Below are 27,361 nucleotides of genomic sequence, written 5' to 3'. Positions count from 1 at the left end.
TAACGCAGTGACCCTGATTGGTGTAGAAGCTAATGACACTGACACTCGGGGTACAGGATAATGACGCTGACACTCGGGGTACAGGATAATGACACTGACACTTGGGGTACAGGATAATGACGCTGAAACTCATGGTATTGGATAATGATGCTGACACTCGGGGGTACAGGACAGTGACACACTCAGGGTGTTGGATAATGATGCTGGCACTCAGGGTACAGGATAGTGATGCTGACACTCGGTGTACGGATACTGATGCTGACACTTGGGGTAGAGGATAATAATTCTGACACTTGGGGTACAGAATAATGGCCCTTGAGGTACAGAGTAAAGACGCTGACACTTGGGGTACAGAATAATAATGCTGACACTCGGGGTACAGGATAATGACGCTGACACTCGTGGTACAGGATAATGACACTGACACTCGGGGTACAGGATAGTGACACTGTTACTTGGGGTATAGGATAGTGATACTGACTCCTTAATACAGGAGAATGACACATTGGGGTACAAGATAATAACACTGACACTCGGGGTATTGGATAATGATGCTGACACTCGGGGTACGGGATAATGACGCTGACACTTGGGGTACGGGATAGTGATGCTGACACTCGGGGTACGGGATAGTGATGCTGGTACTCAGGGTACAGGATAGTGATGCTGGCACTCAGGGTACAGGATAATGACGCTGACACTCGGGGTACGGGATAATGACGCTGACACTTGGGGTACGGGATAGTGATGCTGACACTCGGGGTACGGGATAGTGATGCTGGTACTCAGAGTACAGGATAGTGATGCTGGCACTCAGGGTACAGGATAGTGATGCTGACACTCGGGGTACAGGATAATGACGCTGACACTCGTGGTATTGGATAATGATACTGACACTCGGGGGTACAGGACAGTGACACACTCGGGGTGTTGGATAATGATGCTGGCACTCGGGGTACAGGATAGTGATGCTGACACTCGGTGTACGGGATACTAATGCTGACACTTGGGGTAGAGGATAATAATTCTGACACTTGGGGTACAGAGTAATGACGCTGACACTAAGGGTACAGGATAGTGACACTTACTTGGGTTGTAGAATAGTGATACTGACTCCTCTTAATACAGGAGAATGACACTTGGGGTACAAGGTAATAACACTGACACTCGGGGTATTGGATAATGATGCTGACACTCTGGGTACAGGATAGTGATGCTGGCACTCGGGGTACAGGATAGTGATGCTGGCACTCGGGGTACAGGATAGTGACGCTGACACTTGGGGTACGGGATAGTGACGCTGACACTCGGGGTACCAGGATAGTGATGCTGGTACTCAGGGTACAGGATAGTGATGCTGGCACTCAGGGTACAGGATAGTGATGCTGACACTTGAGGTACAGGATAATGACGCTGACACTCGTGATACAGGATAATGACAATGACACTCGGGGTACAGGATAGTGACACTGTTACTTGGGGTGTAGGATAGTGATACTGACTCCTCTTAATACAGGAGAATGACACTTGGGGTACAAGATAATAACACTGACACTCGGGGTATTGGATAATGATGCTGACACTCAGGGTACAGGATAGTGATGCTGGCACTTGGGGTACAGGATAGTGATGCTGGTACTCAGGGTACAGGATAATTTCGCTGACACTCTGGGTACAGGATAGTGATGCTGGCACTCGGGGTACAGGATAGTGATGCTGACACTCGGGGTACGGGATAATGACGCTGACACTTGGGGTATGGTATAGTGACGCTGACACTCAGGGTACAGGATAGTGATGCTGGTACTCAGGGTACAGGATAGTGATGCTGACACTCAGGGTACAGGATAGTGATGCTGACACTCGGGGTACAGGATAATGACACTGACACTCGGGGTACAGGATAGTGACACTTACTTGGGGTGTAGGATAGTTATACTGACTCCTCTTAATACAGGAGAATGACACTTGGGGTACAAGATAATAACACTGACACTCGGGGTATTGGATAATGATTCTGACACTCGGGGTACAGGATAGTGATGCTGGCACTCAGGGAACAGGATAGTGATGCTGACAGGGTACGGGATAATGATGCTGACACTCGGGGTACGGGATAGTGACGCTGACACTCGGGGTACACGATGCTGATGCTGACACTCGGGGTACAGGATACTGATGCTGACACTCGGGGTAGGGGATAATAAATAATTCTGACACTTGGGGTATAGGATAATGACATTTGAGTTACAGAGTAATGGCATACTGACAATCCCAGTCTCCTGCACTCCCCTCACAAGTGCATATTATTTCTGTCAGGGGGGATGATAAGCAGCAGTGAGATTCCTCAATTGTCACTTATCTCCTGTGATCATTTTGGATTCTCATTTTCTCTAACAGGTAATTGCATGTAAAACAGTTCCATAATACAAGTAAGAAACAAGAAAAACCTCCCTTAATGAGTGTGTCCTTCAGGTTCACCACTGCTGTATCCTGGGAAGCTCCTCTGGGAGAGCCCCATCAGTCTGCCCAATGTGAGAAAGTGCAGAGCAAAGTGACTTCCTAATGAGGGGTAATGAAGTGGTATTTCTCACACCCCAGAGGCTGGAGAAGGGGGAGAAGGACAGACATTCAGGACAGACAGCACTTAACACCTATTCCCTGGGAACTCTCTGTGCTTCCAAGTCCCTCTTTTGTTTGTTTGGCGAGAAATACAGTAGCTGTAGCATAACATTTCAGGGACTTTTTGTTACTATTATTAAATTATCTTTGTTTGTTTTTTTTTATCCCCCTCTTTCTTTTTCTTTCCTCATTAACTCATTCATAGCAGAGGAAGAATTTATTCATTCAGTGTATAGGGTTTGCTGTGCACCCCCTCATGGTAATGGAGACACACAGAGAAAGATGAATGCCTGAGAATACAATCCTAGAAAGCTGGGTGACCACCAGTCTAGTGCTTCCTTCCTCAGCAGGCCCAGGCTCCGGATGAACAGTTACAATGTCACATCCTTCTTTGCTTGTTTACTCATTTTAGGTTTAGTTATTTCGTTAGTCATTAAGAGTTTTTTTTGTTTTGTTTGTTTTTTTAACTATGAGATACCAGAGAATTGGATCTTTTAATTCTTTTTTTTTTTTATCCAGGATTTTTTATTTTTCCAGACTAATAGCAATCTTTTTTGGGAATTAAGATTCTAGGAACTTATGGAAGAGATGATGCAATGGGATACCCTACAAACCTGCAGTTATTGCAAAACTATAACTGCAGGCAGTTAGGGAGTGCTGAGAGTAGTAGCATTGCAACAGTTGTTGACTATGGCCTTATAGAGTAACTAGATGGTGGCTGGCCCTATTCTAACGCATCGGGTATTCTAGAATATATATGCAGTTTATTTTTTGAAGATTTAATAATAATGCAGTAATGCACCCCCCAATCCTGATATGTATGGTTCTCTCACCCCCAATCCTGATATGTATGGTTCTCTCACCCCCAATCCTGATATGCATGCTACCCCTCAACCCCCTATCGTTGTATGCATGGTCCCCTGACCCCCCAATCCTGGAATGCATGGTCCTCTCACCCCCCAATCCTGGTATGCATGGTCCTCTCACCTCTCTTTCCTGGTATGCATGGTCTTCTTACTCCCCTTTCAGGGTATGCATGGTCCCCCTCACCCCCCAATCCTGGTATGCATGGTCCCCTCAACCCCCAATCCTGGTACGCATGGTATCCTCACCCCCCTTTCCTGGTATGCATGGTCCCCTCACCCCCCTATCCTGGTATGCATGGTCCCCTCACCCCCCCAGTCCTGGTATGCATGGTCCTCTCACCCCCCAATCCTGGTATGCATGGTCCCCTCACCCCCCAATCCTGGTATGCATGGTCCTCTCACCTCCCTATCCTGGTATGCATGGTCCCCTCACCCCCCTTTGCTGGTATGCATGGTCCTCTCACACCCCAATCCTGGTATGTATGCTCACCGTCACCCCCCTTTCCTGGTATGTATGGTCCCCTCACCCCTCAATCCTGGTATCCCCACCCCCCTTTCCTGGTATGCATGGTCCCCTCACCCCCCCTATCCTGGTATGCATGGTCCCCTCACCCCCCTTTCCTGATATGCATGGTCCCCTCACCCTCCCAGTCCTGGTATGCATGGTCCCCTCACCCCCCTTTCCTGGTATGCATGGTCCCCTCATCCCCCTTTCCTGGTATGCATGGTCCCCTCACCCCCCTTTCCTGGTATGCATGGTCCCCTCACCCCCCCCAATCCTGGTATGCATGGTCCTCTTACCCCCCTTTTGGGATATGCATGGTCCCCTCACCCCCCAGTCCTGGTATGCATGGTCCTCTCACCCCCCAATCCTGGTATGCATGGTCCCCTCACCCCCAATCCTGATATGCATAGTCTCCTCACCCCCCTTTCCTGGTATGCATGGTCCCCTCACCCTCCTTTCTTGGTACGCATGGTCCCCTCACCCCCCAATCCTGGTATGCATGGTCCCCTCAACCCCCTATCCTGGTATGCATGGTCCCCTCACCCCCCAATCCTGGTATGCATGGTCCCCTCACCCCCCAATCCTGGTATGCATGGTCTCCTCACCCCACAATCCTGGTATGCATGGTCCCCTCACCCCACAATCCTGGTATGCATGGTCCCCTCACCCCACAATCCTGGTATGCATGGTCCCCTCACCCCACAATCCTGGTATGCATGGTCCCCTCACCCCCCAATCCTGGTATGCATGGTCCCCTCACCCCCGTTTCCTGGTATGCATGGTCCCCTCACCCCCGTTTCCTGGTATGCATGGTCCCCTCACCCCCCTTTCCTGGTATGCATGGTCCCCTCACCCCCCAATCCTGGTATGCATGGTTCCCTCACCCCCGTTTCCTGGTATGCATAGTCCCCTCACCCCCCTTTCCTGGTATGCATGGTCCCCTCACCCCCGTTTCTGTGTAGCCGAGACCAATCAGTGTCGCGGCCCTCTGTCCGCGACTAATCAGCAACGCGGCCCTGTAGCCGCGACCAATCACTGCCGCGGCCCTGTACAAAAATAATATTAAAAAATTTTAAAAAGTTATTCTCACCTTCCGACGGCCTCCTGTCTTCTTTCCACGCGCCCGGCCTCGCGTTCCCAATAATGCTTTGCGGCTTAGACTGCTGATGGCGTCGGTCTTCTTTCTCGCTCTCGCGAGAGTGACGTCGGTCTTCTTTCTCGCTCTCGCGAGAGTGACGTCATCAGCGGTCTAAGCTGCAAAGCATTACTGGGAACGCGAGGCCGGGAGCGTGGAAAGAAGACGGGAGGCCGTCGGAAGGTGAGAATAACTTTTTTTTTTTCTTTTAATTCTCTTTTTTACAGATTAAGGCCTGGCGGCCGCGACCAACCAGCGGCAGGCGCAGCTTACCATTACAAACAGCTGCGCCTGTCGCTGATTGGTTGCGGCCTGGCGGCTGCGACCAATCAGCGGCCCTCGATTTCGGTTACAGACAGACACGATAAGGCGGTTTTTTTATATACATATATATATATATATATATATATATATATATTATATGAAAATTACAGCCATTATTTCATCTTTTGCAGCCAGCATATCCAATAGACTTTCCAGTCCTTGGAATTGTTAATAAGAGTCCCACACCTCCAGTTCATTACTTCCCTGCCTGAGATTCACACCCTCTCTCCAGCCAGCAGATCCTGCCTTGCTCTTGTGCTGGGGAAACCGGTTCTCCTTAGTGAGTCCTTTGTTCCCTGACAGCTGAATTTCTGACTGTAGGGCTACCTCTGATTTCCTCTTCTCACGCTTTCTATATCCGTCCGAGGCATAAATATATCATCAGTGAAGCCGTACCTGTGACCGTGAACTAGATAGGCAGGTATTATAAATATACATGTAATCAGAGTGTGACAAAAGGCTGGGTACAGGAGGCAAAAGTCCTCCACAAGCATTGTATTCACTGGGCATTTTCTCTTTACATAATAATATAATGAGCAGTTATTCAAAATAAGAGAACGCATTGCTTACTAATTAGTTGTATTTTTTTTCTTGAAAAGCTGGGTGATGACCATCATAGCCATCGTTCCCACATATAGCTTGCCTATTATCCTGTATAAGAAATCTGCATAGTTAAAATACAAGTGCAGTTTCAGCACTAGCAGAGAATACTGGAAGATTAGAATAGTGAGTGCAGCTCTGGAGTATTAGACAGGATGTAACTCATGATCAGTAATGTAATGTACAGTTGTGGCCAAAAGTATTGACACCCCTGCAATTCTGTCAGATAATACTCAGTTTCTTCCTGAAAATGATTGCAAACACAAATTCTGTGGTATTATTATCTTCATTGTCTTAAATGAAAAAACACAAAAGAGAATGAAGCAAAAAGCAAAACATTGATCATTTCACACAAAACTCCAAAAATGGGCCGGACAAAAGTATTGGCACCCTCAGCCTAATACTTGGTTGCACAACCTTTAGCCAAAATAACTGCGACCAACCACTTCCGGTAACCATCAATGAGTTTCTTACAATGCTCTGCTGGAATTTTAGACCATTCTTCTTTGGCAAACTGCTCCAGGTCCCTGATATTTGAAGGGTGCCTTCTCCAAACTGCCATTTTTAGATCTCTCCACAGGTGTTCTATGGGATTCAGGTCTGGACTCATTGCTGGCCATCTTAGAAGTCTCCAGTGCTTTCTCTCAAACCATTTTCTAGTGCTTTTTGAAGTGTGTTTTGGGTCATTGTCCTGCTGGAAGACCCATGACCTCTGAGGGAGACCCAGCTTTCTCACACTGGGCCCTACATTATGCTGCAAAATTTGTTGGTAGTAACTCAGGATCAGTACAGGATCAGTAATGTAATGTATGTACACAGTGACTGCACCAGCAGAATAGTGAGTGCAGCTCTGGAGTATAATACAGGATGTAACTCTGGATCAGTACAGGATCAGTAATGTATGTACACAGTGACTGCACCAGCAGAATAGTGAGTGCAGCTCTGGAGTATAATACAGGATGTAACTCAGGATCAGTACAGGATAATTAATGTAATGTATGTACACAGTGACTGCACCAGCAGAATAGTGAGTGCGGCTCTGGAGTATAATACAGGGTGTAACTCAGGATCAGTAATGTATGTACACAGTGACTGCACCAGCAGAATAGTGAGTGCAGCTCTGGAGTATAATACAGGATGTAACTCAGGATCAGTACAGGATAAGTAATGTATGTACACAGTGACTGCACCAGCAGAATAGTGAGTGCTGCTGTGGGGTATAAAACAGGATGTAACTCAGGATCAGTACAGGATCAGTAATGTAATGTATGTACACAGTGACTGCACCAGCAGAATAGTGAGTACAGCTCTGGGGTATTATACAGGATGTAACTCAGGATCAGTAATGTAATGTATGTACACAGTGACTGCACCAGCAGAATAGTGAGTGCAGCTCTGGGGTATAAAACAGGATGTAACTCAGGATCAGTACAGGATCAGTAATGTATGTACACAGTGACTGCACCAGCAGAATAGTGAGTGTAGCTCTGGGGTATAAAACAGGATGTAACTCAGGATCAGTACAGGATCAGTAATGTATGTACACAGTGGCTGCACCAGCAGAATAGTGAGTACAGCTCTGGAGTATAATACAGGATGTAACTCAGGATCAGTACAGGATCAGTAATGTATGTACACAGTGACTGCACCAGCAGAATAGTGAGTGCAGCTCTGAGGTATAATACAGGATGTAACTCAGGATCAGAACAGGATAAGTAATGTAATGCATGTACACAGTGACTGCACCAGCAGAATAGTGAGTACAGCTCTGGGATATTATACAGGATGTAACTCAGGATCAGTAATGTAATGTACAGTCATATGTTAAAGTTTCGGCACCCCTATTAATGTTAACCTTTTTTCTTTATAACAATTTTGTTTTTTGCAACAGCTATTTCAGTTTCATATATCTAATAACTGATGGACTCAGTTATATTTCTGGATTCAAATGAGGTTTATTGTACTAACAGAAAATGTGCAATCTGCATTTTAACAAAATTTGACCGGTGCAAAAGTATGGGCACCCTTATCATTTTCTTGATTTGAATACTCCTAACTACTTTTTACTGACTTCCTGAAGCACTAAATTGGTTTTGTAACCTCATTGAGCTTTGAACTTCATAGCCAGGTGTATCAAATCATGAGAAAAGGTATTTAAGGTGGCCACTTGCCAGTAGTTCTCCTATTTGATTCTCCTATGAAGAGTGGCATCATGGGCTCCTCAAAACAACTCTCAAATGATCTGAAAACAAAGATTATTCAACATAGCTTTTCAGGGGAAGGATACAAAAAGTTGTCTCAGAGATTTAACCTGTCAGTTTCCACTGTGAAGAACATAGTAAGGAAATGGAAGAACACAGGTACAGTTCTTGTTAAGCCCAGAAGTGGCAGGCCAAGAAAAATATCAGAAAGGCAGAGAAGAATGGTGAGAACAGTCAAGGACAATCCACAGACCACCTCCAAAGACCGGCAGCCTCATCTTGCTGCAGATGGTGTCACTGTGCATCGGTCAACAATGCAGCGCACTTTGCACAAGGAGAAGCTGTATGGGAGAGTGATGCGAAAGAAGCCGTTTCTGCAAGCACGCCACAAACAGAGTCGCCTGAGGTCTGCAAAAGCACATTTGGACAAGCCAGTCACATTTTGGAAGAAGGTCCTGTGGACTGATGAAGCAAAGATTGAGTTGTTTGGTCATACAAAAAGGCATTATGCATGAAGGCTAAAAAACACAGCATTCCAAGAAAAACACTTGCTACCCACAGTAAAATTTGGTGGAGGTTCCATCATGCTTTGGGGCTGAGTGGCCAATGCCGGCATCGGGAATCTTATTAAAGTTGAGGGTCGCATGGATTCAACTCAGGATCAGCAGATTCTTGACAATAATGTGCAAGAATCAGTGACGAAGTTGAAGTTACGCAGGGGATGGATATTTCAGCAAGACAATGATCCAAAACACCGCTCCAAATCTACTCAGGCATTGATGCAGAGGAACAATTACAATGTTCTGGAATGGCCATCCCAGTCCCCAGACCTGAATATCATTGAACATCTGTGGGATGATTTGAAGCGGGCTGTCCATGCTCGGCGACCATCAAACTTAACTGAACTGGAATTGTTTTGTAAACAGGAATTGTCACAAATACCTTCATCCAGGATCCAGGAACTCACTAATAGCTACAGGAAGCGACTAGAGGCTGTTATTTTTGCAAAAGGAGGATCTACGAAATATTAATGTCACTTTTATGTTGAGGTGCCCATACTTTTGTACCGGTCAAATTTTGTTCAAATGCAGATTGCACATTTTCTGTTAGTACAATAAACCTCATTTGAATCCAGAAATGTAACTGAGTCCATCAGTTATTAGATATATGAAACTGAAATAGCTGCTGCAAAAACCAAAATTGTTATAAAGACAAAAGGTTAATGTTAATAGGGGTGCCCAAACTTTAACATATGACTGTATGTACACAGTGACTGCACCAGCAGAATAGTGAGTGCAGCTCTGGGGTATAATACAGGATGTAACTCAGGATCAGTAATGTATGTACACAGTGACTGCACCAGCAGAATAGAGAGTGCAGCTCTGGGGTATAACACAGGTTGTAACTCAGGATCAGTACAGGATAAGTAATGTAATGTACGTACACAGTGACTGCAACAGCAGAATAGTGAGTGCAGCTCTGGAGTATTATACAAGATGTAACTGAGGATCAGTACAGGATCAGTAATGTAATGCATGTACACAGTGACTGCACCAGCAGAATAGTGAGTACAGCTCTGGAGTATAATACAGGATGTAACTCAGGATCAGTACAGGATAAGTAATGTAATGTATGTACACAGTGACTGCACCAGCAGAATAGTGAGTGCAGCTCTGGGGTATAATACAGGATGTAACTCAGGATCAGTAATGTATGTACACAGTGACTGCACCAGCAGAATAGTGAGTGCAGCTCTGGAGTATAATACAGGGTGTAACTCACGATCAGTAATGTAATGTATGTACACAGTGACTGCACCAGCAGAATAGAGAGTGCAGCTCTGGGGTATTATAAAGGATATAACTCAGGATCAGTAATGTATGTACACAGTGACTGCACCAGCAGAATAGTGAGTGCAGCTCTGGGGTATAACACAGGTTGTAACTCAGGATCAGTACAGGATAAGTAATGTAATGTACGTACACAGTGACTGCAACAGCAGAATAGTGAGTGCAGCTCTGGAGTATTATACAAGATGTAACTGAGGATCAGTACAGGATCAGTAATGTAATGCATGTACACAGTGACTGCACCAGCAGAATAGTGAGTACAGCTCTGGAGTATAATACAGGATGTAACTCAGGATCAGTACAGGATAAGTAATGTAATGTATGTACACAGTGACTGCACCAGCAGAATAGTGAGTGCAGCTCTGGGGTATAATACAGGATGTAACTCAGGATCAGTAATGTATGTACACAGTGACTGCACCAGCAGAATAGTGAGTGCAGCTCTGGAGTATAATACAGGGTGTAACTCACGATCAGTAATGTAATGTATGTACACAGTGACTGCACCAGCAGAATAGTGAGTGCAGCTCTGGAGTATAATACAGGATGCAACTAAGGATCAGTAATGTATGTACACAGTGACTTCAGCAGCAGAATAGTGAGTGCAGCTCTGGAGTATAATACAGGATGTAACTCAGGATCAGTAATGTATGTACACAGTGACTGCACCAGCAGAATAGTGAGTGCAGCTCTGGGGTATAACACAGGTTGTAACTCAGGATCAGTACAGGATAAGTAATGTAATGTACGTACACAGTGACTGCAACAGCAGAATAGTGAGTGCAGCTCTGGAGTATTATACAAGATGTAACTGAGGATCAGTACAGGATCAGTAATGTAATGCATGTACACAGTGACTGCACCAGCAGAATAGTGAGTACAGCTCTGGAGTATAATACAGGATGTAACTCAGGATCAGTACAGGATAAGTAATGTATGTACACAGTGACTGCACCAGCAGAATAGTGAGTGCAGCTCTGGGGTATAATACAGGATGTAACTCAGGATCAGTAATGTATGTACACAGTGACTGCACCAGCAGAATAGTGAGTGCAGCTCTGGAGTATAATACAGGGTGTAACTCACGATCAGTAATGTAATGTATGTACACAGTGACTGCACCAGCAGAATAGTGAGTGCAGCTCTGGAGTATAATACAGGATGCAACTAAGGATCAGTAATGTATGTACACAGTGACTTCAGCAGCAGAATAGTGAGTGCAGCTCTGGAGTATAATACAGGATGTAACTCAGGATCAGTAATGTATGTACACAGTGACTGCACCAGCAGAATAGTGAGTGCAGCTCTGGGGTATAACACAGGATGTAAGTCAGGATCAGTACAGGATCAGTAATGTAATGTATGTACACAGTGACTGCACCAGCAGAATAGTGAGTGCAGCTCTGGGGTATAATACAGGATGTAACTCAGGATCAGTAATGTATGTACACAGTGACTGCATCATCAGAATAGTGAGTGCAGCTCTGGGGTATAATACAGGTTGTAACTCTGGATCAGTACAGGATAAGTAGTGTAATGTATGTACACAGTGACTGCACCAGCAGAATAGTGAGTGCAGCTCTGGGGTATAATACAGGATGTAACTCAGGATCAGTAATGTATGTACACAGTGACTGCACCAGTAGAATAGAGAGTGCAGCTCTGGGGTATTATACAGGATATAACTCAGGATCAGTAATTTATGTACACAGTGACTGCACCAGCAGAATCATGAGTGCAGCTCTGGGGTATAATACAGGTTGTAACTCAGGATAAGTAATGTAATGTATGTACACAGTGACTGCACCAGCAGAATAGTGAGTGTAGCTCTGGGGTATAATACAGGATGTAACTCAGGATCAGTAATGTATGTACACAGTGACTGCACCAGCAGGATACTGAGTGCAGCTCTGGACACACCCAGGAAGAGGAGGAGCGTTGCAGCTGAGCTCTGCAGGCTGGGGTTTTGCTAAGCTCCTGGGAAGGGAGGTTTTTTTTTTCCTGCAAGGACTTTCCATCTGCCCCCTTCCCAGGAAAGAGGACTCTACCTGGGACTGAGCGCCGGGGCTGGGCCCCTGGCTCCCACCCCCTGGCAAGCCAGCTGGGGGTGGGGGGGCCTCATCCACCATCAGGAGGCCCAAGGCACAGCCAGTCCCAGGGATGGGGAAAAAGCGGACCCCAGGGGGCCGTAAGGCTCCAGGGTCCGGGACCCCTGAAGTGAAGGCTGTGGCGGGCCCTTCCCCCGGAGGTGCAGCAGCCGGCAGAGGTGAGGCGGGGCCCCCCCTTAACATCTGGGGCTCCAAGGCTGCGGGAGAGCCGGCTACCACCTACGCCTCCCGCATCCATGCCCACCTCTCCGAATATGAGGAGGCCGGGAAGCAGCTGAGGAGACTTCGGGGGGAGTTTGAGGGAGTCAGGATAATACCTAAAAGCAGGCTCCGTACCTCAAAGAAAGCGAAGGTCGCCGCCACAGTCCAGCGGCTGGAAGAGGAGATTCGGGCCCTGGAGGGCCGGCGAAGTGTCATTATGGCCGGCAGCGGCCCCTTCCAGGAGAAGCTGCGGAACGAGGACCGGTTCAGGGCCATGGCCGGTGGGTTTCCTGGGGGGTCAGGAGGCCCCACCCAGGTGGAGGAAAGTGAGGAGAAGGAAGAGCAAGATGGCGCCCACACCACACCCGGGCCACCTCCACCTGAAGACCTGGCGGACACCAGCAGGAGTCAGGTAACATGCAGCGGGATAGCCCCTGAGCAATTGGCCCTCCCGCTGGACTCCAGTAACGCGGAGGAAAGCGGGAGCGAGGGGGAGGATGGAGGGAGTGGGAGTAATACCGAGGGGGGCTGCCTCATCCTCAGGCAAGTGCGGCAGATGGAATCCCAAGCACGGTTGCACGCTGTTGTTTGGGGATGAAGTCTGCCCGGAGGAAGAGGCAATCGGGAGGAGGAGAAACAGAAGGCGCAGGCGTAAGGCCTCTGAAGGCGTGGAGGAACAACTGGTTTTTGCTCCTCTTCCTGGGGCCCCTCTGTCCCGCTGTGTGGAACCCGCTACCCACCCCGGCTCGGGCCCTGTAGTGGGTCCGCAGCGAGGGAGCGGGGAGAGAGATGACTGTTTTGACCTGACTGTCGCATCTGGTGACAGTTCAGACCAGGGCAGCGACATGGAGGTCGGTGCTGGTTGTGGTGTTGGTGGTGGTGTCCAGGCTCAGCCCTCGGTGGCAGGTGGGGCTGGCCTGGCACCAGGTAAAGTTGGTACAGCCAGGGCCGCACCTCCGGCGGCGACTGCTGGGGCTTCTGGGCCCCCCACGTACGGATCCGCTAAGTCTGGATCGCTAGTGGGGGTCCAGAAGTCTAGGAAGGGCGAGCAAAAAATCAAACAACAACTGAAGCGGTGCAGGGAGCTGGTCGCTCCCATGACGGCGCCCATGGTAAGAGCGGGGTCTCCGGCACGTCGACCCAAAAGGGGGTCCGTGCGGGGGGCTCCGCCGCCACTGGGCGACGAGGGGGAGTGGCCGGCCCTGCCTGTGGCAAGTGGTGGGCACAGAGTGGCGGCGGTGGTCTGCGAGGGGGGCGGGGCCTCCCCGAGTGTTGCCCGGCCTGCAAAGGCTGTGGCATGCGGGGGGGCACGTCCTACTCGGCCGCTGTCCCGCTCGCTACGTCCGCGTCACCTGGGGGGGGTGGCCTCGCAAGGGGTCACTGCTCTGCCCGTGGTGGCCGTAACTGGCGGGGGGGGCATGGCCACGGCAGGCCCGCTGCCCTCTGTCCCACCCACCCTCCCAAGCAGTGCATGTAAGCTGCCCCCAAAAGCTGGCGGGGGGTTGTCGGGGTCCCCAGCCCACCTACCTTCATCTGAGGGTGCGGGGACTCTGGCGCCCCCTGGCAAGCCGGCAGAGGGAGTGAAGAAGGATGCAGGGCAGGGAGCTGTGCCAGAGGCCGTCCCTGCCCAGAGCAAGGAAATCAAAAGAAACTCTGAAAAAGAAAAAAAAATGGTGCTGGAGAAACCAAGAGCTGCTGCTGCTCCCAGGCACAGCCAGGGAAATGTGCAGTATGTCATCAGCGCTGAGGCACTTAAAGAGGCAGCAGCACTCTTAGCCAGTAAGGGCAATCATGGAGCACTTGGCCAGCTAGGGCCCCCAGCAGGTGGGAGGGAAAATTGTGGCAAAGGAACTGTTAATGCTGATGTAAATAAAAATGTAAATATAAATAAAATTGGTGCTGAGGAGTATGAGGAGTGCGTGAGTGAATGTGAGAGCGGGGTGACTGATATTTTTGAGGAGTTGTTTGTGGACGTGAATGGGGATGTGAGTGACATGGATGAGGGAGTGAATGTGGCTGAAAGTGCTGGAGTGAATGCTGGGGTGAGTGGGAATAATAGAGTGAATGGGAGAGTGAGTGGGAGGACGAATGGGGGTGCAGGCACAAGTGGTGGTGGGAGGGCTGGCCCATCTGCCCCCCCGGCCGCGAGACCCCAACGTAACTATGTGGGGGCCGCGGCTGGGGGTCAGGGTGGTCCTGGGGGGGTCTCCTCGCCTCCGGGCTCCAGGGACGGCGCTTTGCACCACCGTTTCCTGGAGGCCCTTAAAAGGGGAGAAAGGTCGGTAACAGTAGAGGGGAGGACAGTGGACCTGTCTTTCTGGATAGAGAGACACGGCCTTGCTGCCTTCCAAAATCAAAGGGAGGGAGGGACTGTTTGGTCTCTCCCCACAGCCGGGCAGGGGCCGCCAAGAAGGAATGTGGTCCCTCTTAGGTGGGGGGGCAATGAAGCTTCTCCACCCAGGAGCAAGGTGGTGGAGCTCCTCCTTAAGATGGGCTTCGGGGCGAATGACATCTTTGCCCTGATACATCCTTCGGCGTCCCGCTTCTTTGATGTCAGTTTTGTGCGGCCAGAGGGGCTTGAGCTCTTCTGGTCGAACTACGAGCTGGTGCGAGAAGAGCCCGGATGGCGAGACTTCGTTGCGCAAGCGGTGTCTCGCCAAAATTCCGTCAAGCGAGTGACCGTGGTGACTTGTAACGAGTCGCTCGCAGGCGTGGACATAATGACGTGGCTTTCTCGTTACGGGGAAGTCACCGAGGTCCCAAAAAAGAACAGGGACGAATTTGGCATCTGGTCAGGGGGCTGGACCTTCATGGTAAAGCTGAAGGTTTCCGGCGGCACGGTCACCCACATCCCTTCCTCGGCGTTCTTGGGGAGGGACAGGATCCTGGTCTTCTACCAGGGGCAACCGAAGGTCTGCCACAAGTGCGGCGACCCCACCCACTTCAGCGCCAGCTGCAAGGTGCAGAAGTGTGCGTTGTGTGGTGGGGTAGGCCACCTGGCCGCCTTGTGCAAAGACATTCGGTGCCACCTGTGTGGTGACCTAGGTCACCCGCTCAGCCGCTGCCCTCGCTCTTTCTCCAATACCGCTGCAGGCCCGGTGGGGGGAGACCGTGAGGGGGCAACCTCTGGCGGTGCTTCTGCCGTGGCAGGTGGTGACGGAGGGGAAGGGCTGAGGGGCCGGTGAGGAAGGGCAATGCTAAGGCAAGGGGCCCCGCGTATGAGCGGAGGCAAGAAAAACGCCATGGAGGCAAGGAGCAGGTGGAGCCTCGGGAAACTGGGGTGATGCCTGCCCCTCCCTCTAGGCCCGTGGCAAAAGCCTCTGAGGCCCTGGGGGAGAGTGCGGTGAGTGAGGAGATCAGGAGGATGGAGAGAGAGGAGAAAGCGGCTGACTCAGACGACTCCTCTCGTTATGAAAGTGTCGACGAGGATGTCAGGGGGCAGCCTACAGCATCAGGTGGCAAAAACAAGCGTGCCAACCGTAAATCGGGAGGGAAGAGGGCTGACAAGTCTTCAAAGTCCCCCCCGCCCCCGACCACAAGAGTGCATACGGAAGGGCCCGCTGACCCCCCTCTGATCAGACTCTCCAACCGGTTCAGCGCCCTCGGAGGTTCAGATGATGATCCGCAAGACGAGGGTGCTGGGCCGGGGGTAACACCGGAGGGTCCTTCGGGGGATGGTGGAGTCCGTCCCTCAGGGGGCACTGTTCCTCCTGAGGGGGGGACAGGCTTGGAACCCGGGGGCGAGGACACTGGGGGGGGAGGGATGGAAAAGTCGGGGGCTTCCCTAAAAAGGAAGGTGTCTGACCCCTCCCCAGGAGGAGGTGATAGCGGGGCAGGGAAGAAACTGGCCATCCAACTCGATCACCCATGATGGCTGAACTCGCCCCATTGACGCTGGCGTCCATTAATGTCGCCAACATTAAGTCAGATGCAGCTCGCATCACGGCCTTTGATTTTTTCTCCAGGATTGAGGCAGAAATTTTATTTTTGCAAGAGACCAGACTAACGGACATGGGGGCCATCTTTAAAGCACGGAGGGAGTGGAGGTGCGGGCCCTCATATTGGTCTCTTGCGGCTGAGCCGTATAGCGGGGTGGCAGTCCTTTTTAAGACTGCAGATGTTGAATGCCGACGGGTTACTGAGTTGGAAATGGGGAGGTGCCTGATCCTAGATGTCTTCATGAGGGGACAAGAGCTCCGGCTCATCAACATCTACGGCCCGCAGTCCAAGTGGGACCGCAAATGTCTCTTCCTGAGGATCAAGCCCTTTCTTTTTACGAGCCGACAGGTGGTCTTCGGTGGGGACTTCAACACCGTTACGAGGTCCCGTGACCGGGGGGGTCCCGGAGACCGCCTGGCTTATGACAGCGTCGCGCTTAATAGCATAGCTAGTGAAGCTCGCCTGGTGGATGTCCACATCCGGCACACCCCAGGCCACGGGGGTTTCACCTACCATAGGGGTAGCAGTAGGTCTAGAATAGACAGGTTTTTTTTGAAGGAGGACGCCATCTTTTCTGCTGTGTCCGCCGTTGAGGTGGAGTTCTCCGATCACTGTTTAATTTTCTTTTCTCTGAATGTTGCAGAGACTCCTCGGATGGGAAGAGGGCTGTGGAAGCTCAATTCGTCCCTGCTGGAAGAAGCGGAGGTGAGACAATCCTTCGAGGATTTTCTTCAGAGCCAGGTACCGCTGTTGGATCTCTGTAGTAGTAAGTCAGAGTGGTGGGAGATCTTCAAAAAGCGGGTGGCGGGGTTCTTCCGTCAGCTCTCGAACCTCAGAAGTCTGAACAGGCACCGCTTGTATCAGGCTCTGGGGAGGAAACTCGAGCAGCTTGTCTCGACTGGAGGTGACCGTGAGGAAATCTCCAGAGTGAAATCTTTGCTCAAGAGGTGCCAGTATGATAGACACACATCTTTAGTTTTTGAGAGGGACTTTGGGAAGTACCGCTCGCCCGACCCTTACAGAAACTGTAAGATGTCAGTGAATTGTAAGATGGTGACAGGACTGATTGACAGTACCGGGTCCCTGAACAGATCCAAATCAGGGATCCTGGAGGTGGTCAGATCCTTCTACTCACGCCTCTTGGAAAAGAAGGATCTGGATCGGGATAGGATGTCGGCTTTCCTGGCTGAAACCGTCCCTGAGCCAGGGGGTGATCCCTCTCTTGGTGTTTTGGCAGAAGAAATTAGGGAGGAGGAAGTGAGACTGGCCATTGATGGGCTTCGGCCCAAGAAATCGCCAGGTCCGGATGGCTTAACATCCGAGTTTTATAAGACTTTTAAGGGCTCCTTGGTGCCCCTCTTGACAGGGGTCTTTAATGAGTGTCTATCCTCGGGCACTCTTCCCGACTCAATGAGGAAGTCAGCCCTAATTATTCTGTCAAAGGGTAAAGACCCGTCCCGTATCGAGAATTGGTGTCCCATAGCGCTTCTCGATGCGGACCGGAAGGTTCTGGCCAAAGTGCTGTTTAATCGGCTGGTGAAGTTTGCACCCCGGCTCCTTTCAGGGGCCCAGCATTGCTCTGTTCCAGGCCGCAGTACTTTTAGTGCTGTGCTCGGTGTCCGGGAGGCAGTGGAGCAGGGTAGGGCAGGCCACTGGAAGGGGTACTTGCTGTCGTTAGACCAAGCGAAAGCCTTTGACCGGGTCAACCATGAGTACCTCTGGTCCGTCCTTTTGAGGTATGGTCTGCCTGGGAGGTTTATAAAATGGTTAGAGATCTTGTACCAAGGGGCTGAGACTTTTCCGCTGGTGAACGGTTGGTCAGGTCGCCCTTTTGAGGTGGGTTCTGGGGTCCGTCAGGGCTGTCCGCTGAGCCGGCTTTTATACGTGTTCGCGATCGATCCCTTCCTAAGGAGGGTAGATCGTGGGCCGTTGGCGGGAGTCGGGATGGACCAGGCGGGCTCTGGGTCCTCACTGAGGGTGGTGGCGTACGCCGATGATGTTTCCCTTTTCGTGTCCTCGAGGGGGGAGGCGGATTGGGTCATGTCAGAGGTAGTGCGCTACTCGGAGGCATCCGGGTCCATGATCAACCGGGATAAGTTTGAAAGTCTCTGGCTGGGAGGGGGAGATCCTAGTTTTGATCTCCCGGACACCCTTCCAGGGCCCCAGGCCACCGCCAAAATTCTAGGCATCGAATTTGGCCCCGGGGACTACCCCCAGCAAAATTGGGAGGGCAGACTTAAGATCGCCGCCCAAAAGGTGGACCAATGGAAGGGTTGGTCTTTGTCCCTAAGGGAAAGGGTTGCCCTGGCTAAAGGCTTTCTGCTTCCCTTGTTAGTTTACCTAGGCAGCGTGTGCATCTTGCCAGAACCTCTCTGGACACGGGTCTATAGCCTGTTCTTCCAGCTGTTATAGGGGAATAGGCTCAACCTAATCAAGAGAGAGGTCACATACCGCACGAGGAGACTAGGTGGGTTGGGTATGGTCAACCCGGTAGTGTTCTTAGTGAACACCTTTCTTAAAGCCAACATTTCCAACCTCTGGCTAGAGAGGGCTCCTCCGTGGGTAGTCTCCTGCAAGGGTTGGCTTCGGCTCTTCTTCCAGGAATGGGAGACAGGAGGGCAAGTGAAGGACCTCCGCACACCTCATGGGCATCTCCCGGCTTACGCTACCCCGGTTCTGAAGGTGATCCGCCGGTGGGGTCTGGGAATGTGGGAAATCAGGACCATGTCGTGGCAATGCCTTGACAGGAGGGTTCTGTTGACCCATTTCCAGAAGCCCCTGGCCCTTAAGGATTGCCCAGGCTGGGATCTGGAGGTGGGGCTCGGGCTTTTAAATTCTAAGCGGATCCCCACGAAGTTTTGGGACTTGACCTGGCGCTGCTTCCACGGGAGGCTGTATGTAAAGGATAACCTGAAGTGCAGGAAATCCGATGATCGGGGTTGTCCCCGTGAGGAGTGTGGCGACGTGTTGGAAAGCATGGAGCACTTCCTGCTTCAGTGTCCCTTTAATACAGAGGTTTACAACAGGGTGGGGGCTTCCATACGTTGGCCGCGGCTGGCGTCCCTCTCCTATGCCGAGTGGGCCTATGAAGCGTTCAGAACTCTGGGTGGCCGAGACCGGGGTACTTTATTCCTAGTCAGTGTAGTGGTTAGGTTCTACATTTGGAATGCACGGTGCTTAGTTTCGACGCGGCAGAAAGCCCTCCCAAGGGAAGAGGTGGTTAGTAACATCCTGGGTGACCTGGTGAAGGTGCGTTCTTTGGAGTTCGAAAGGTTGGGTGTGAGGAGGGCCTCTTGGCTTTGGAGGGGCCTTTCCTTTTAAAAACGCACTCTAGGGAGAGCTAGATTTTGTGTGAATGTGGGTAGGGACAGCATAAGGTGGTGTGGGTGGTGAGGGACAGAAGTAGGGGCAGATAGGGACAGGAAGGGATAGGCACTGAGGGACAGATAGAGGGTTAGTTATGATAAGGTAGGTAGAGTAGGGGCAGGTAAGGACAGATAGGGACAGTTTCTTTAGGGACAGAAGTAGGGACAGTCTTAGTCGTTGAGGGACAGGGTGAATGTGTTAGTGAGGGATGGGGCCTCTAGAACTCCTTTTTCCTGGTGGTGGGCTACTGCATGGCATATCTAGATTTTTGTTTTGAGATAGAGAAATAATGGATATTGGGCTTGCAGGCACTGAACTTGGGCCTGTAAGTAAAGGTTTGTGGTGTGGCATTATTCGGTAAAGCAAATGATGTAATGACATTGCATTGTAATATTGCATTGTAATATGTATTGTAGTATATGTATTGTAGTATGTGTTGTTATTCTTTTCCGTAGTCAGAGGTGCATGGGGGGCGTAGTGAGGTTGGGCGGGGGGGTGAGAGCGGGAAAAAAAAGTAAAAGGACCCTAAACCAAGGGGAAAGTGGCGAATGGATATACCATATACCATGGACCATGGAAATTATGAGCACATCGGGGGCAAATGGGTGAGGGTTTTGCTTATGGGCATAAACTTTCGTGCTCATCAGGCCTAGACGTGATAAGGCCATGGACATTTATGGACCTGTGGTGTGGGTGGTGGGAAAAATAATAAAAAAAAAAAAAATATATATATGTATGTATAGAGGTGTTAAGCTGGTGTAGGTAATTTTGCCAAAAAAGAATTGGCTAGGTTTATTTAAGGCAGCATGGGCCAATAATATTATTTTTGTTTTCCTGTATATAGGTATGGGTGGAAGTGTGAATGGGGAGTGAAAGAGAGTGAATGGGGGTGAAAGATTAAAAACTGTTTTTCATTATTTTATGGGAAAAGTTTTCTGTTGGAAAGTTCCTGCTGGGGGTCCCCTAAGCTGAAAAGCTTGGGGACTATAACAAGTTGCGGTTTTGCACAAGATTCTGTATGTCCTAAGTGTATGATTAATATGTGTATTTTGGTTTATGTTTTCTTTTCTGGAATGTTGTGTTGTATTGTTTTTGATATTTTATAATAAAAGAGATACAGGATGTAACTCAGGATCAGTAATGTAATGTATGTACACAGTGACTGCACCAGCAGAATAGTGAGTACAGCGCTGGCGTATAATACTGGATGTGACTCATGATCAGTACAGGGTAAGTAATGTATGTACACAGTGACTGAACCAGCAGAATAGTGAGTACAGCTCTGGCGTATAATACTGGATGTGACTCATGATCAGTACAGGGTAAGTAATGTATGTACACAGTGACTGCACCAGCAGACTAGTGAGTGCAGCTCTGGGGTATAATACAGGATGTAACTCAGGATCAGTAATGTATGTACACAGTGACTGCATCATCAGAATAGTGAGTGCAGCTCTGGGGTATAATACAGGTTGTTACTCAGGATCAGTACAGGATAAGTAGTGTAATGTATGTACACAGTGACTGCACCAGCAGAATAGTGAGTTCAGCTCTGGGGTATAATACAGGATATAACTCAGGATCAGTAATTTATGTACACGGTGACTGCAGCAGCAGAATAGTGAGTGCAGCTCTGGGGTATAATACAGAATGTAACTCAGGATCAGTAATGTAATGTATGTACACAGTGACTGCACCAGCAGAATAGTGAGTACAGCTCTGGCGTATAATACTGGATGTGACTCATGATCAGTACAGGGTAAGTAATGTATGTACACAGTGACTGCAGCATCAGAATAGTGAGTGCAGCTCTGGAGTATAATACAGGATGCAACTCGGGATCAGTAATGTATGTACACAGTGACTGCAGCAGAATAGTGAATGCAGCTCTGGAGTATAATACAGGATGTAACTCAGGATCAATAATGTATGTGCACAGTGACTGCACCAGCAGAATAGTGAGTGCAGCTCTGGAGTATAATACAGGATGTAACTCAGGATCAGTAATGTATGTACGCAGTGACTTCACCAGCAGAATAGTGAGTGCAGCTCTGGAGTATAATACAGGATGTAACTCAGGATCAGTAATGTATGTACACAGTGACTTCACCAGCAGAATAGTGAGTGCAGCTCTGGAGTATAATACAGGGTGTAACTCAGGATGAGTACAGGATCAGTAATGTAATGTATGTACACAGTGACTGTACCAGCAGAATAGTGAGTGCAGCTCTGGGGTATAATACATGATGTAACTCAGGATCAGCACAGGATAAGTAATGTATGTACACAGTGACTGCAACAGCAGAATAGTGAGTGCAGCTCTGGGGTATAATACAGGATGTAACTCAGGATCAGTACAGGATCAGTAATGTAATGTATGTATACAGTGACTGCACCAGCAGAATAGTGAGTGCAGCTCTGGGGTATAATACAGGATGTAACTCAGGATCAGTACAGGATAAGTAATGTAATGTATGTACACAGTGACTGGAATATAATACAGGCTGTAACTCAGGAATCAGATCAGTAATGTATATACACTGTCAGTCTAGCAGCAGAATAGTGAGTGCAACTGTGGAGCATAATACTTATACAGCATTTATGCACTTTAATTCTTTATGTATGCTGGTGATCAGAGGTGACTTACTATACTTAGTTCCAAGACTCCACTCCTATTGTCTTCCTTGTCCTCATTGCTGCAGCTCCTGGTTTGTGACCGCACCCTGGCGAACAATATAAAACACAATAATTTACACAATGGTAATTTTTCTTCTGTTCTTGAATAAATGATTGGTGATAGCACTGGTAAATAATGTAATAAAGCTAAAATGCTCCAACATTCATATTATATATGATTATAATATATGATTATATGTTGTAGCTGCTACCTTTTATATAATAGTCTCCAGTATAGTGATGACTGCAGCCTGTTGAGCAACTGTATCTAAGCTGACCAATGCTAATACTGACTGCAAACCTTGAGTATCTCAGCCTGGTGCGTGAACTTCATGTGTTTACCGAGCTACAGGTGAAGTGGTGACCAGTGTATCTATCTGTCTGGGTTCCTTGCTCTGCCTGTCAGTAATGTTTGGTATCTGCTTCCTTTTAGGTGTGTAACTGTAACAAGTATCTGCACATTTCCCAGGACCAGATGATGCAGCTCATGAGACTCCGTGACTATCTACAGGAGACCGGCAGCAAACAAGGTGAGGGGGAAATCTAAACAATGTCCTGCCGTCCATAATGCAACTGCCTATGCTACTACTAAAACTTGCAGATTGCTGTGGCCTCGGAAAAGATTTTTATATTTTTGCAACTTGAGAGGGGCCTAATGTATTTAAAATGCATACAAAAAAATTAAATAACTTAGTCTTGTTTAAAAATCTCCTACCGTTTTGAGTCTGCAGATCTTGTGAATTGCTGTGTGTCTCTATGGTAACAAAAACGCTGCCCTCTGTACAGTCTGGCCTTGAAGTTCTGTGTTACCATCATTAGTCTCCATCCTGCAGAGGGGAGTAACCGATGTCTGTAGGATCTGACTTCACAGAGTTGCTTTGTAGTCTGAGACGCATAGTCCTGCATAGGAGCTGTATACACAACACAATAGGAGATTTTGCTTTTAATAGAAATTGGTTACGAAAAATGTAAACTGTCTTTAACTCATTGGTTTAATGTGACCTTCATGTACATGGGGAATATACGTGCAGGTCAGGCGCTTAGTCTGTTCCTGCACAGCTGCATGTGTGCAACCAAAATGTGCTTGCAACTGCCGAGATCAGAGAGAGAGAGCTTGGTATGCTTCAATTTAATGCTTTAGATGCTGTCGACAATAGTGATTGAGGTATCTAAACTATTGGTTTGTCATGGGAATAATAATGGCAGCATTTTCTTCCACCTCAAAGTATTAACTTATTCCTCCATGGTTTAAGGGAGATTTCCGCTTTGATTGGGACCCTTTTTTGGGAGCCCCTACCGGAGAATTAATGTAACAGTATTTCAGAGCAGCTCTCAATTAACATCTGGAAACCAATCCGGCAGAAGTATAATCTGGTTAATCCATACTTTGGCTATTGAAACTTTTCCAAAGTTGTGAAGAGATCCATCAGAATTAAAATAAACCTTTATTAATAATAGTAAAATCAGAACAGTAAAATTAACAGACTTTCTCAGGGAGGGGATGTTACTATATCCTGACAAAATTTAACCAATAGCTGTTCTGTTGATACTAGAAGTTAAACAAAACATAGGGTGTTATATATTTCAATCAAACTCACCCCTGTTGATAATCACCTAGAAACGAATATAATCAGTCACTTGAATTTCCTATGTTGAATTAAAAGGTGGAAATATATACACGTCAGTAACGCAGTGATTGTCTGACACATTTATTATTATTATTTATTTATATAGTACCATTGATTCCATGGTGATGTACATGAGAAAGGGTTACATACAAATTACAGATATCACTTACTGGAAACAAACTAAGAATAACAGACTGATACAGAGTGGAGAGGACCCTGCCTTTGCTGGGTTACATTCTGCAGGATGGTGGGGAAGGAGACAGTAGGTTGGGGGGTTGCAGCAGCCTCGGTGTTGGTGAGGCGGTAGCTCCGGTAGTAGTGAGGAGGCAGCGGGGTCATTGCAGGCTGTAAGCTTTCTTGAAGAGGTAGGTTTTCAGGTTCTGTCTGAAGGATCCGAATGTGGTTGATTGTCGGACGTTTTGGGGCACAGAATTCCAGAGAATGGAGGATATTCGGGAGAAGTCTTGGAGGCGATTAGGTGAGGAGCGAATAAGTGTGGAGTAGAGAAGGAGGTCTTGGTTGTACTGGAGATTACGTGAGGGAAGATATCGGTTGATTAGTTCAGAGATATATGGAGGAGACAGGTTATGGATGGCTTTGTGGGGCAGTATTAGTAATTTGAACTGGATACGCTGAGGGAATGGGAGCCAGTGAAGATATTTACAGAGGGGAGAAGCGGAGGATTAGCGAGGAGAGAGATGAATTAGTCGGGCAGCAGAGCTAAGGATGGACTGGAGAGGTGCAAGAGTGTTAGCAAGGAGGCCGCAGAAAAGGATGTTGCAGTAGTCAAGGCGGGAGATGATGAGGGAATGCACAAGCATTTTAGTAGATTGAGGGTTGAGGAAAGGATGGATTCTGGAGATATTTTTGAGCTCGATGTGACGGGGTGGAAAGAGGTTGGATGTGCAGTTTGAAGGACAGGGCAGAGTGAAGGGGTTACTCCGTGGCAGCGGACTTCCGGTACGGGGGAAAGCATGATGTCATTAATTGTGATAGATGGATCAGGTAAGGAAGATCTGTGAGATGGAGAAAAGATGAGTTCAGATTTGTCCACATTGAGTTTGAGGAAGCGAGAGGAGAAGAAGGAGGATATGGCTGATAGACACTCCAGGATTCTGGACAGCAGAGTGGTGACATCTGAGCCAGAGAGGTAGCTTTGAGTGTTATCAGCATACAGGTGGTACTGGAATTCATGAGACTTTGAGTTGTACCAGGCCAAGTGTATAGATTGAGATGAGTAGGGGTCCTAGAACAGAGCCTTGGGGGACTCCAACATAGAGAGGGTAGGATGAGGAGGTAGTGTGGGAGTAGGAGACGCTGATGGGTTGAAAGGTATGAGGAGATCCAGGATAGGGCGAGGTCTTTGATGCCAAAGGAGGAGAGGATCTGTAGTAGGAGGCAGTGGTCAACTATGTCAAAAGCAGAGGACAGGTCTAGAAGGTGGAGTATAGAGTATTATCCGTTAGCTTTGGATGTAAGTAGGTCATTAGTAATTTTGGTCAGGGCAGTCTCAGTGGAATGATGGAGACAGAAACCAGATTGTAGATTGTCAAAGAGCAAGTTAGATGAAAGGTGGGATGAAAGTTCAGCGTGGAACGTGCTGCTCCAGGAGTTTGGAAGCTCAAGGTAGCAGCGATATTGGGCGATAGCTGGCCATAGCAGTCAGTTGGGTCGAGGGTTGGCTTTTTAAGGATAGGCGTGATTGTGGCATGTTTGAAAGCAGAAAGGAAGGTACCAGAAGGTAGTGATAGGTTGAAGAGGTGGGTTAGGGATGGAATAAGTTTGGTGGTGAGGTTGGGGATGAGGTGAGATGGGATGGGGTCTAGTGCACAAGTGATGAGGTGTTATTTGGAGAGGAGACAAATAAGCTCCCCTTCAGTGATGTTGGAGAGGGAGGTTATGGGGTTTGGGCATTGCTCTGGTATGCAAAGGGGTTGTAGTGGTGGAACAATAAAGACTTGCCTTGTTTGGTCGATCTTATTTTTGAAGTGTGTGGTAAAGTCCTCAGCAGAGATGAGGGAGGTTGGCGGAGACAGTGGTGGGATGAGGAGGGAGTTAAAAGTTTTGAATAACTGTTTGGGTTTGTAGGATAAGGAAGATACAAGGGTTGTGAAGTAGGCCTGTTTAGCAGAGGTGAGGGCAGATTTGAAAGCGAGTGTTGCCTGTTTGAATGCAGTGAAATTATCGCAAATTTGTTGTCTTCCAACATCGCTTTGCAACCCTGGACACTTGCCGGAGCTTTTTAGTGATTTTATTGTGCCAGGGTTGTCTATTGCTATGTCGCACTCGTCATGAACGACAGGGGCGACCATCTCAAGAGCTGGTGCGAGAGTGGCATTGAAGAAAGCAGTGGCACTGTCTGTGTCATGGAGTGAGGATATGGATGCCAGTGGTAGAATAGAGTCAGAGAGCGTGTGGGTGTCTAAGTGTGTGAGGTTTCTACAGGGGTGCGCATGTTGCTGGACATGGATGACAGGTGAGGAGGACAGGGATGAGAAAGTGAGTAGATGGTGGTCGGATAGAGGGAGAGGGGAGGTGGTGAAGTTAGATAGAGAGCAGAGACGGGTGAAGACTAGGTCTAATGTATGTCCATCTGTGTGGGTGGCTGCATAGAACCACTGAGTAAATCCAAAAGATGAAGTAAGGGACAGAAGTTTGGAGGCTGTTGACTGAAAGGTATCAGTGGGGATGTTGAGTCACCCATGATGATAGTGGGAAAGTCAGTGGAAAGAAAGTGAATAAGCCAGGTAAACAATTGGTCAATAAAGGAGTTTGATATATGACGGCTACTTGGAGGTTGGAGGGAGATTAGATGCGGACTGAGTGGACTTCAAAAGAGGGGAGGATAAGGGCAGGTAGAGGTGGGATTGGGTTGAAGGTGCAGTTAGTGGAAAGGAGAAGACCCATTCCTCCACCATGTCTGTTGCCGGGGCAAGGAGTGTAGGTGAAGTGGAGGCCGCCGTAACACAGCGCAGCAGGGGAGACTATGTCTGAGGGTGTCAACCATGTTTCTGTGAGGCCGAGGAAGGCAAGATTGCGAGAAAGAGGTCATGAATCACATGAAGCTTATTGCAGATGCTCCAGAGAGAGGGAGCAGGGGGGGTGGGCATCAAGGGCACGGGTTTTATGGTTGGGGAGATTGCAGTTCATATTAGATAGAGAGCTGTAGGAGAGGGGTAGTAATGGGAGGTATTCACTGTGGTGGTCCAGGATTGGGAGATATGTCGCCAGCAGTGAGGAGAAGCAGAGAGAGGGAGAGCAGGTGGGAGAAAGAGAGTGGCTGGTTTGTTTTATGTTTTGTTAAGAGAGATCTGAGGTTGAGGAGCAGGTCAGCAGAGGC

General features: G+C 48.7%; 1 protein-coding gene across 17 annotated transcripts in view; it reads left to right on the top strand.

The window, feature by feature from the left end:
- The window catches only part of EXD3 (exonuclease 3'-5' domain containing 3), a 503,600-nt gene that overhangs the window by 463,962 nt on the left and 12,277 nt on the right, over positions 1 to 27,361 (top strand). For all 17 annotated transcript variants that reach the window (XM_073556078.1, XM_073556077.1, XM_073556075.1 and 14 more), the window contains one exon: positions 22,827 to 22,923. In XM_073556078.1, the coding sequence (XP_073412179.1) occupies positions 22,827 to 22,923 (97 nt within the window). The remainder of the gene's footprint in view (positions 1 to 22,826; positions 22,924 to 27,361) is intronic.

The sequence above is a fragment of the Dendrobates tinctorius genome, unplaced genomic scaffold (assembly GCF_039654945.1).
Source record: "Dendrobates tinctorius isolate UK_male_01 unplaced genomic scaffold, ASM3965494v1 ptg000231l, whole genome shotgun sequence".
NCBI lineage: Eukaryota > Metazoa > Chordata > Amphibia > Anura > Dendrobatidae > Dendrobates > Dendrobates tinctorius.
Note: the sequence above shows the minus strand (reverse complement) of the source record. Positions and strands in the feature narration are given on the sequence as shown.